General features: G+C 32.5%; 1 protein-coding gene across 2 annotated transcripts in view; it reads left to right on the plus strand.

Annotated features, from left to right (window-relative positions):
- Positions 1-211: 211 nt before the first annotated feature.
- LOC131153379 (E3 ubiquitin-protein ligase COP1-like) overlaps positions 212-12,174 on the plus strand; it is a 28,839-nt gene continuing 16,876 nt past the window's right edge. Inside the window, exons 1-6 of one of the 2 annotated variants that reach the window (XM_058105649.1) lie at positions 212-764; positions 5,520-5,597; positions 7,216-7,371; positions 8,418-8,771; positions 9,196-9,353; positions 9,601-9,666. In XM_058105649.1, coding sequence (XP_057961632.1) covers positions 402-764; positions 5,520-5,597; positions 7,216-7,371; positions 8,418-8,771; positions 9,196-9,353; positions 9,601-9,666 — 1,175 coding nt within the window. In that variant the 5' untranslated portion in view covers positions 212-401. The remainder of the gene's footprint in view (positions 765-5,519; positions 5,598-7,215; positions 7,372-8,417; positions 8,772-9,195; positions 9,354-9,600; positions 9,667-12,174) is intronic. The other variant, XM_058105650.1, reaches the window with a different exon arrangement.

Here is a 12,174-nt window from a genome sequence, read left to right on the forward strand (position 1 = left end):
TTTCTATTTATTTTATTATTAATTTATGCATTTTTTTATATTAGCGGCTAATTTTTTTAAAAATTAATAGAATTCTTCATAATATTTTGGGGGGGGGGGGGGGCCAAGTCAACACGGAACAACACCATAAACGACGTCGTTCCCCTGCCTTGTCAAAAACGCTTTTCTCGAAAAAACGAAGAATCAAAACGCTCCCCTCCCCGCCCAACGTGGGTCGTTTCTACCCTCACAAATCTCCCTCTCTCTCTCTCCACGACAACATCAGTAGTCAGCACGCCCACTCTGCTTCTACCTCGTGTCGTTTCGTACGGACTTCCCCTCCCTTCTACTTTAAGCAAATTACTCCTCTCTCTAATCAGTGATCACTGAATCGAGAGAGAGAGAGAGAGAGAGAGAGAGAGATGGGGGAGAGCTCAGTGGGCGCACTGGTGCCGTCCGTGAAAGCGGAGCCCGCCCCGTCCTCGGCCGCGGAGCCTCCGCTGCTGTTATCTCCGTCGGCGGCGGCGGCGGAGGAGGAGGCTGAAGTAGAAGTAGAAGTAGAAGCGGAAGCGGCAGAGCTGCGAGAGAGTGGAGCGGCTGACTCGGACAGCGACTTTCTGTGTCCGATATGCATGCAGTTCATCAAAGACGCGTTTCTAACGGCCTGCGGCCACAGCTTCTGTTACATGTGCATCTTCACTCATCTTCGCAACAAGAGCGATTGTCCCTCCTGCGGTCATTTCCTCACCAGCAACCAGATCTTCCCTAATTTTCTCCTCAATAAGGTTATTTTATTCTTTGACCTCTCATTCCTCTTCGTCTTCTTTCCTCTCTCTCTTTCGTATGCGTTGTTTTTGTTATATATTCCCAGTTTCTGTTGGAATCTGCGAGTTGTTTTAATCTGTTTGCTTAATGAGAGAATGCGGGGAAATTTAAAGAACATGAACAAGAATATGAATATTCGGTGTTTCAATATCCAAGGACCAAGGAGAACCATTTGTGGAAAAGATGACAGTTCCAAGATACAAAGAACCTAACGAACTAATTATATTATGTTTTTAATTGAATGAATTCATGTCTGTGTTTTCAATTGAATGAATTCATCTTTACAAGACTGACTTCTATCCTTTATATACAAGAACTAATTACACATGTTACATAATAAAAATAACTTCCTAACTAACTGATTTATATGTACGTACGTCAAAAATTAGCAGAAACTTAATTTTATTTTTTGGCTTGTTCTCTTTATTGTTTCATTTTCGAAAATAAACATTACGACTTTATGTGAAAAATGCAGTGTAAGCTTCGTAGGTGAAAATATTATGGGTCCAGTATTTTGAAGTCGAAAGCTACTATGGACTTTAACTAAATTTAATTTTACTCTCTTACTTATGTTCATTTTTGGACTCTACTTCAAAATGAAGGATATTGTTTTATCTGCAGGGTGAGTGCCCTAGTTATGTTCTGTCCATTCGAGCATAAAGAGCTTGATTGTTCCCAAATTTAGACTACATTTATATGTGTTTTCCCCTAATATTTTATTACCAACTACCAAGTATGAACTTTAACTAGCTACTACTTGGATGTTTGCTGTCGTTTGAATTCAATTATCAACTTAAGTTGACATGTAACTTAATGCTTATTGATTCTCTTCTAATAACCCATCATATTGCCCCTTTTCGTTAGTTCGTTATTCCATGTTAGCACACTCTGAAAATATAAGCTAATATCAATAACTCTTTACAATACATGTTGGTAGCTTTCTAGAAAACCTTGCTTGCCTTGTGAAGAGTATTACTATGCTCAAATTCATTCTATTCAGAGTACTTATACCTTGGTTGTTTTCTATTAAGTATGAAGAGTAGCTTATTGCCTTATTCCCAAAATTGGATAGAATGTCAACCTGTGTACACTTGGATAGCATGTGCATACTTTTTTTGTATTTTCAGTATGTTTGGTTGGAAGGAAAAATGTAGGGAAAGGGAAAGATGGGAGGAAAATCTGGAAAGTCTTTTTTCTTTTCATTTGATGTGGTGGAGAAGGAAAACCAAGGGAGGTAAGTGAAGGAGAAAGGAGTTTCCCCCTCCTCTCAAAATCAATCCCTCCAATAGGGAGAGAAAATGGAAGGAAAAAGACAAAATTACAATTTTACCTGCTTACCTACCCTATTTATATTTTCTTTCCTTCAGTCCTTGAAGCTTGGCTTGGGTGGTAAAGGGTTATGGTCAAGTTTTTAAATTTTGACCTCGACTAAAATTCCAAGGCTTTCGGAAGTGTAGAAATTTTGATGACAATTTCTATCTTAAAAATAAGACATGACAGTGCAAGATTTGGAACTAAAATATCATAGATAAAGTACATCAATGGCCATGTATGCTGTCTATGTGGGTAGTATTGTGATATAATAATTTTGTTAATCATATTCATAATCAATTAGTATGAAAAAAATTCATAAATCAATTAAATATTAGTTATTGTGCAAATACGACTAAATGGAGGTAAGAGGTTGAGGTAAATAGCATAGTTAATATCTAAGTTCAATAAAATAAGATTTATTAGGAAGAAAATTTAAATTGGAGTTTTGAATCTGAAATTTCAATTTCAAAGAAATTTTGTTCCATTGTCAAATTTTCAACAAAATAGCTTCAAAATTTGAAGATTTTAATAAATTACGGTGATGGAAATTGATTGCCATATCGATTTCCAAGGGGTTGTGGAATGCCAAAATTTCAATAGGAAATTTGCTAATTTCATGAAAAATTTTAAAACCATGGTTCTAGTAAGGTAAAGGAGAACCAGGGTTCAAATCTTACCATTATTATTATTATTATTATTATTATTGTTATTATTATATTTTATTTTGCCTTTCAACCAAACCATAGGAGTAAAAAAAAAAGTATACTTTCCTTTCGTTGAACCTTTTTCTTTCCTTCCATTTTTATGTCTTCCTACCAAACACAACCTAAATTACCGACTTAGACTAATGAAGACAAATTCGTTAGGTTATGGCAACTTTGACTAGCTATTATTTTGGATACTTGCTGACATTTCAATTCAGTATAACCTAAGCTTGTCTAATGTCTCTTTTTCCTTGTTAGCAGATACCAAAAAATATATGCTAATTTCCATTCCATGAAATTTGCAATATGTGCTGTTACACTTCCTGAAAAATTTTGTTTGCATCCTAAGTAGTAATAAGATATTGAAGATTACCCTTTGTGGTGGATAATTGCGTCAAGTTGCAAATTGGGTAATGCACAGCAGTAAAGGAAATGAACTCAACCTATCTGGTAATTTTTACTTGCATCCTAAAGGGTCATGTTGATATCCAAATTCAAATCTCCTATAGATAGTCTTTGTCGCGGATAATTGTGTCAAGTTGCAAATTGGGAATTGTAAAGGAAAGGAAGACAAAATCTATAGATTGTAATGCCTGCTATAATAAAATATATTTAGAAAAATGGGATATGGGCAGTAGGTAGTTAACTTCAGCCACCCACAAACAACAATAGTTAGTTAAGCTGTTTATGACACCTATTGGTGTGAAAAAATGCAATTAGTGGTGGCCAACAATTTGCTCTCAAGAGTCAAGACATGGGGTGAATTCAGTTATGAACTTAGCTCATGACTAATGTTGCTCATTCCCTCTGCTAATTTCCATCCATGAAATTTGCAATATGTGCGTTTACTTTATGAAAAAATTTACTTGCATTGTAAAAAATAATGAGATATCCAAATTCAATTCTCCAATAAATAGCTTTTCTGGTGGATTAATTATGTCAAGCTGCAAATCAGACAATGGTGAAATGAAGACAAATTCAATAGATTGTAATGCATGTCAAAATAATATATATTCAGAAACAGGATTCGGGCAGTAGTTAATTTTTTTTTATAGAAATGTCAGTAGTTAATTAATAATGGCCACCTATGAACCTCAAAAAGTTACTTAAATTGTTTTTAAAAACTAGTTCTGTACCCAAAACCAATTAGTTGTGGCCAGGAACTTACTCTCATCCAGAGTCAAGACTCGTGAATTGAGTTATGAACTCAACCTCATGACTATTGTTGCATATTCCCTGTTTGCAGATACCAAAAATATCTTCTAGTTTCCATTCTATGAAATTCGCATTATGTGTCAGGACAGTTACTGAAAAATTTTACTTGCATCCTAAAGAGTAGTAAGATATCCAAATTCGTTCTCCAATAAATAGCCTTTCTGGCGGATAATTGTGTCAAGTTGCAAATTGGGTAATGTAAAGAAATAGATGAGAAATTATATAGATTGTAATGCCTGCTAAAAGAAGATATATTTGGAAAATGGGTATGGGCAGTAAAAATAACTAGTTAAATTGTTGATGAAAATCATTGCCCTACTAGATCTGACCAACTGCCCAACCTACATCCTCTACGTTCTTGATAGCCCATCTTTGTAACAAAATCCTATTAGTTGTGGCTAATTATTTGTTCTCAAGATTCAAGACGTCTGATGATTAGTTGCAACTGATTTCTGGATTTGTGTCTTCACAAAAATAAATTGTTTGCAGGCCATACCTCACTGAACAATTGATGTTAGAACTAAAATTAGAAATAAAATCTGAATTACTAGAGTGAATTTCCCCATTGAGACCCTTCATAGTTTGTAAAAACATGACTTCTATCACCATTATGACATTTTTCCCAGATGCCTTGTAGTAGAGCAGCTAAATCAATGCACTGATATCAGTTTCATAACAGACCCACTCTTGAATGATTCTCTCTTGATTGTTTTTTCAAGCACATCATATCCTATGTATCTTTGCAAGTCACATCTGTGATGTTTGTGCATGATGCAGGCCATGACATGATTTGAAACTAATTTTAATTTAATTAATTTTTATTTTTCAAGCTTTCAAAGAGCATGGGCTGCAGTTGGTATAGGTTCTAATGGTTTCTTTGGTTATCCTAATAGTTGCATTGACTGAATTTGAGTTTGCATTGCCCAGCTAACAGCATAAAAATAATTCCAAATGGAATTTATCAGTCACTGGAAAACTGGTTAGATTGGAATTTGTATGCGAACTGCGAAGTATTAAAGTTGTCCATTTTTGCCCTCAACTAAAATTTATCAGAAGTGAGAAAGCAAGAGAAGGAGTTATATACGTCTATTCTTGAAAAAAAAAAAAAAATTAAAATAATGAATCATGAACTAAATGTTACATTGTTAATGACTTAATAATTGGGGTTTTGAATATGTCAAAAAAAATATTTTGGTCACCCAAACGGTGAAGAACTTGTAAATGATTGAGCGGTGGATTGTTAAGTGGGGCTGATTTGAAATGAGTAATATTCTGCCATTCACTTTTTGAAGCTGAATATATACAAAAATTGAGGAATTTAATTTCATCATTTTCTTCTTTATCGGATCCATAGAATTGCAAACTCTAATTCAAATGTAAGAATTGAGCTTTATTTTAATGCTTCTCTATTATCTGTAATATCGTTGGTTTATGAAATTATTTACCTGGAATAGATTATAAATTTGCATACAAATTCTGCAGTTAGTGAAGAAGACTTCTGCTCAGCAGATAGCAAAAGCATCAACTCCATTTGAGCGACTTCGTCAAGCATTACAGCAGGTCAGTTTTGTTATAGACATTATAATGTGTGAAATTTACATTACTGATTTTATATATAAATATATATATATATATATATATATATATATATAAAATGCAAAAATGCAAGGTAAGGCTGTGTACTATAGATCCATTATGGTCCGCCCCTTCCCCGGACCCTGCATACGAGGGAGCTTTGTGCACCGGGCTGCCCTTTTTTTTTTTTAATGTATATATATATATAAAATGAATGGTACTACCACTTGGTCTCATTGTAATGACATCATATTGATAGAAAATTTTAATAATCTAAAGTCTTTAGCAGCTTTTGTATGTTTAACTGTGGATATTGAGCTGGTGGAAATGATGGTAATTTTTCTTTGAATCTACCTATAATAAAACATATGGCTATACCACTTGTCTTATTGTAGTGTCATAACAAGTCATAGGAAATTTCAGTAGTTTGAAGCCCTTAACAATTTTATTGAGTTGATTTTGTAATTCTCACAAAATTTGAGATGCAAATTGGATGCTTTGCAAGGCTGAGATTTGGTATTTATTCATGTTTAATTTCTCAAAATTGGAAAGCAGCTGCATCTCTAATTTCTGTATAGGCTAAACTGTTTTACAGGCCTTGGGGTCTCTAGTGCTTATAAGTCGTAGGAAATTTTAAGTCTGAAGCCCTTAAGAACTTTATTGAGTTGAGTCAGTTGACTATGGATTTCTTGCAAAATCCAGAATGCATATTGGACATGTAGCAATTTAAGATATGATATTTATTCATGTTTATTTTCTCAAATTTGTCCAACACTTGCATCTCTAATTATTGTCAAATTTTTTTTACAGGCCTTGGGGGTTCTAATGATTATAAGTTAAAAGGATATTGAGTTGACTATGGATTTCTTGCAAAATCTAGCAAGCATGTTATACATGTAGCAAAGCTAAGATTTAATATTTATTCATGTTTAATTTCTCAAAATTGGAAAATAGTTGCATCTTTGATTAAGATCAAACTGTTTTACTAGCCTTTGAGGCTGTGTCTTAAATATATCAAATCCTCTAGTTATGCCACTTGTCTCATTGTAGTGGCTTAATCAGTTGTAGGAAATTTCAATAGTCTAAAGCCCTTAACAACGTTATTGAGTTGATTATGATTTCTTGGAAAATCAGCATGCATATTGGACATGGGCGAAGCTAAAATTTGATATTTATTAGTGTTTAATTTCTCAAAATTGGAAAACAGTTGTCAAACTTTTTTACAGGCATCAGAGGTTCTAATGATTTGTTTATTATCCTCTCCTTTTAGTTTAATATTCTTGAGAAGGAGGAAAAAAGCTGGTGGTTGCTGGGTGCCAAAGATTTCATCTTTTAAATCGTAACACGTCCTTGCTTGGCATGGAGATCAAATTTGTTGGCGTCAATTATATTAACTATAAATGTCTACAAAGCATTACTTACACCTTTTCTAATATGAATAGATATTTTCCTTCTCCTTCACCCTAATGCTCCTTTTGTTTTTTTGGCTCTTATTTGTTGTTAATCATTTTTTTGGTAGTGTGTATGCTGCTTGAATATTAAGTTTTACCATTCATTTTTTGGTCACATAGAGTGTGACAATTTCTCATGATCCTTAGGACAGGGTTGTGAAGTTTTGGTTAAGGAGCTAGATGGCTTGTTGTCTCTCCTTACAGATAAGAAGAAAAAAATGGAGCAAGAAGAAGCTGAGGCAAATTTGCAAATTTTGCATGAATTCTTGCGTGGTTTAAGGAAGCAAAAGCTTGAAGAGCTCCACGAGGTTCTTTAACTTAAATTTACCCTTTTGTGGCAAGTCTTACTTTATTATTAAATTAAATCAACAGTTTGTCTCTTTTACAAATGGGGATAAGATAGCACCCCTGTTCATATAACTGTTTGACTGGTGGGATTATCATTTATTGGTTGTGCCTGTGAAGAGAATCATGGCGTCGAACAACACACATCATTGGATGCCTGCAAACTTTTAGTGTTTTAATTTGGTTTATGAAGCAGAGGATGTGGTTTATGGAAATGGCTTTTTATTTTTTGACATGTCAAAAAGAAAGAAACTGCCAATGGATTGCAGAAAGAGGGTAGGTTCTATATGGCCTGTGGTCGGTGACATTGACATCTCTAATTGTTAATTATTATTGTTGGGCACAACAAATTTGGTCATTGACATGGGATGTGTTAATAACATGTTTAATCCTTGACATGCATTTGGCAAGCTTGTCTAACAATGAGATGGACATGTTCCTAGCTTACTTAAAGTTCCCTGAGGCTCTTTGTAGAGTCATTCCTCACTATGGGTTATTTCAAAATGAATTTAGTATTGATGTCTAACATTTTATACCATACAGAAACTTCATTTCACTTTCTCATAGGAAAGGAAAAGTCGTGCACAATTGAGTTGTTTTCTTGCATTCTAATGTGTAATATTTCAAGATTAGATTAATATGACACCTAATCACATGCTTGACAAGTTTCTAGATTTATCATCTTGATCAACGGGAGCAGTTGGTGGCATTTGTGAGTCCATTTATCTTAAATGTCATTAGATTCGATGGGCTGCACTCTTGTTTTATAGATATAATGGTTTTTTATATAAAAAAAAACATAGATGTGTGCGTGCATGTTTAACAATTCAGTTTTCCATTTTGAACTGGCTTTTACTGTATAACTTCTCCTGTCTTTTACTCATTTTTTTTGTCTGACATTTGTGTCATTTAACTGCTGGATGACTGCTCTTGAGGGCAGGGTGGCACTTCTATCTTAACCTGTAGTATATTTAATCAATAAATTTATGGTCTATTCCTCCTTTTGTAGATACAAACTGATCTCCAATACATTAAGGAGGATATAAATGCTGTAGAGAGGCATAGAATAGATTTGTATCGAGCGAGGGAGAGATACTCTGTGAAATTGAGGATGCTTGTTGATGAACCTGCTGCAGCAAAAACATGGCCCTTGCCAATCGACAAGTGTACCAGTGGCATTATTTCTAATGCACACAGCATACAAGGCTGGACGGTTTCAAGCAATTTGCAGAACAAGAAGCCTGATGTAAAGGCTCAAGCAAATTCTCAGGGACTCCAGAAAAAGGATGCTTACTTTGGTTCAGATTCACTTGTTACTCAGTCAGGACAGGCTGTTGCAAGAAAAAGACAGGTTCATGCTCAGGTCAGTTAGCATGAAAAAATTATGTTTCTGCTGACCTGGATTGTTGGTTCGGCAACCATTAATGGAAACTTTGCTATCTACTGAACTAAAGAATGATCTACCAACAGTCTACCATTGTTTGGCAAAGCAGGGAATCTGGGTCACAACATTTTATAAATCCTAACAGATTAATTAATTAAGTGCCCCAAGAAGTAGTGCTTCCTGGATCCCAATCTACTTCATGGGGCTGGTATGCTGCTGGTTAGTCATGGTTATGTTGAGCTTAGAGACCTCGTTTAGTAATTAGAATAGGTTGGCTTGTCAATTTTTGTAAATTGACCTGCAGTTGAAGCAATGGGTTTCTAGGATTAAAGCCTCAGAATTACTGACTGATTCCATTTAATTTTTTATGCACATTTGTTAATGAGATTATCTTCTGCCTCAGTTCAATGATCTACAAGAGTGTTATTTGCAAAAACGGCGGCATTGTAGCAGACAATCTCATAAACAGGAAGAAAAGGATTCCACACCTGTTAGGAGAGAAGGATATCATGCAGGTCTTGAGGAATTCCAATCTGTGCTAACAACTTTCACACGATATAGGTAGATAAATTTTCCATTATTAATTTGAGATGTCACTTAGATTTGATTTTTAGGAATCCTCTCTTTATAGTTTTTGCATTTGATTTACTTTTAGAAAAAAATTGCAGGCAACCTCTGGCCATGTCCTGCTTCCGTATATAGGTGTGAATGTGCATGGTTGAGTGCATGTTTTTATGCTGTATAAAACTTGCAAACACTTTATATGCTTCTAGTTGCTTACACATTTTCGTTTGTTTGTTGGAATTAGTCGGCTGAGGGTCATTGCAGAACTTAGGCATGGGGATCTTTTTCATTCTGTCAATATTGTTTCAAGGTGAGCTGAATCCTTTGCATATTATATCATTTCATTCAAGTTACACTACATAGGCCGGAAAAATTGGTCTTATATGACTTTCTTTGGCATTAAAAACTTCTTTTAAGGGGGACTTTGGTTCACGGCATCTAAAATATTTCCGTGGAATGGCATTCTTGGGAATTTCATTTCAGGAATGGAATGCTTGTTTGTTTAGTTCATGCTGTAAGATACCTGGGGAATGTACATATGCTGTCCATGTCAATGTTTTGTTCAATATGGGAATCCTTATAGGCATCTCAAGAAGATGACCATTATACTCTTGACATATGCATGAATATAATATGAAGGATACTTATAATTTCAATTTGAAAACACACTTAAAATATGTACCTAAAAGTTTAAAAAAAGTTCTTATAGCGCTTATCACTTAAAAGTAAAAATAAAAACTTTTACAAAAAAAGTAACGTTTGGCTTGTACTGCAAGTCTGCCACAAATACTTATCATTTAAAATGCCTTTTCATAATCACTTTTTTGTAAACTATTTAAGTGAATTTTTAAAAGACAATCGAAGATAACTTTTTGGCTACTTATAAGTGGCACCATTCATTGGTGGGGTCAACTTTGTAAATATAAAAAAATTTAGTGGCTAATTTTTAATTTTAAGAAATATTGTTGAAGATAATCATGTATTATAATATATCAATTATTGATTAAACATAATTCAATTCTAGAATGAAAAAGAACCATCTATTAATTTAAATTAATATTAAAAATTCAAAATACTAATTTAATTAATAATATTGTTTTAACATAATTTAATATGATAATCATTTGTATTGTTAATAATTTTATTTTAACAAAAATTAATATGATAATCATGTTTATTGGTAATATAAAAAAAAAATATTATTTTTACTTAATAAAAATATTTAAATTTTAATTAAAAATAACAATTAAAACAATTATTAATTAAAATTTTAATTAAAAATATTATATTTTTAATTTAAAAATAAAATAATTATATATTATTCAAATATGTATTAAACATATTAATTATTAATAAAATATATTAAGTTTTTGAATGAATAAAAAGAACCATCTATAAATCTAAATTAACATAAAATAAATTAAAATTTTTAATTTAGTTATTAACACTATTTTTAACGTAATTAATGTGATAATCATATATTATAAATATACATTAATAACAAGATCATTGTTAATAAATATTAATATTATATTATTTTAATTAATATAAAATATTTAAACTTTAAGAAGAAAATAAATATAATTATCATTTAAAATTTTAATTATAAATATTAATATTTTTATTTGAAATATATTTTAAAATAATTATATATTCTTTTACTATGTATTAGTATGTTGTTATAATTCAATTTTGGATTAAACAAGAACAATTTATTAATTTAAATTAACATTAAATAAAATTTTAATTTAATTAAGGATATTATTTTTATGATAAATTAATATGATAGTAATTTTCTATAATTATATGTTAGTAACAATATTATTATTAATTAAAAATAATAATCTTATATTGTTTTATTTAATATAAAATTTTAAATTTTAATGTAAAGTAAAAAATAATTATTAATGAATTTTTAATTAAAAATATTAATGTTTATTATTGAAAATTTATTTAACTCCACTTATGAAGCACTTCATGTCCTAATTTTTCACATATCCAGTCCCAAGCCTGAGTAAAGGAGGAAGGTTGCGTTAGGTAGCTGATAGTTAGTGTAAAACTTGTTAGACCACTATGATATGAATCTTTACTGTTTATTTATTGGGGTATCTCCTACGAGCGACGCGTTGCATTAGACCACTCAGGTGTAGTGAAAAGTAGGCGAGGGTGGGCTAGGTCATCGCTCGAAGTCACATGCCATGTCGGTGCCTCTATACAATGTCAAATGTGCAAGAGTTCCTACATCATTTTGGATGTGGGCAGATAAAGAAGTTAGTTCAAGAGACTAAGATTAGATTAGCAACTTGGAATAGAGGGACACTTATGGTTAAAAGCATGGAGTGGATACAATGATTAGAAGAAAATTAATATAATCAGTCTTCAAGAAATTAAGTGGGTGGGAGATAACATTGTAGATGTTAATAATGTAGGGGGTAGAATTATAAAAAACAAATTAAGATGGTCTTAGGCAAAGAGATAATAAATGTCACTAGTGCTTAAGCTCCTCAAGTAAGCTTAGCAGAAAATCTTAAGAGACTTTTTGGGAAGATATAGATAGTATTATACAAGGCATATTAGGGACTAAAAAAATATTCATAGGAGTAGATCTGAATGGACATGTTGGAAGGGATAATAAAAGTTATGAGATATGCCTGAAGGATATGGATATGGAGACAAAAATGAGCCTGGGGAGATGATTTTAGACTTCGCTACGTCATATAATTTTTTTACAATGAATACTTGCTTTAAAAAGAGAGAAACACTAAATAACTTTCAAAGGTAGATGAAATAAAAGTAAAATAAAATACCTAGGGAAGTT

The sequence above is a fragment of the Malania oleifera genome, chromosome 4, assembly GCF_029873635.1.
Source record: "Malania oleifera isolate guangnan ecotype guangnan chromosome 4, ASM2987363v1, whole genome shotgun sequence".
Taxonomy (NCBI): Eukaryota; Viridiplantae; Streptophyta; class Magnoliopsida; order Santalales; family Ximeniaceae; genus Malania; species Malania oleifera.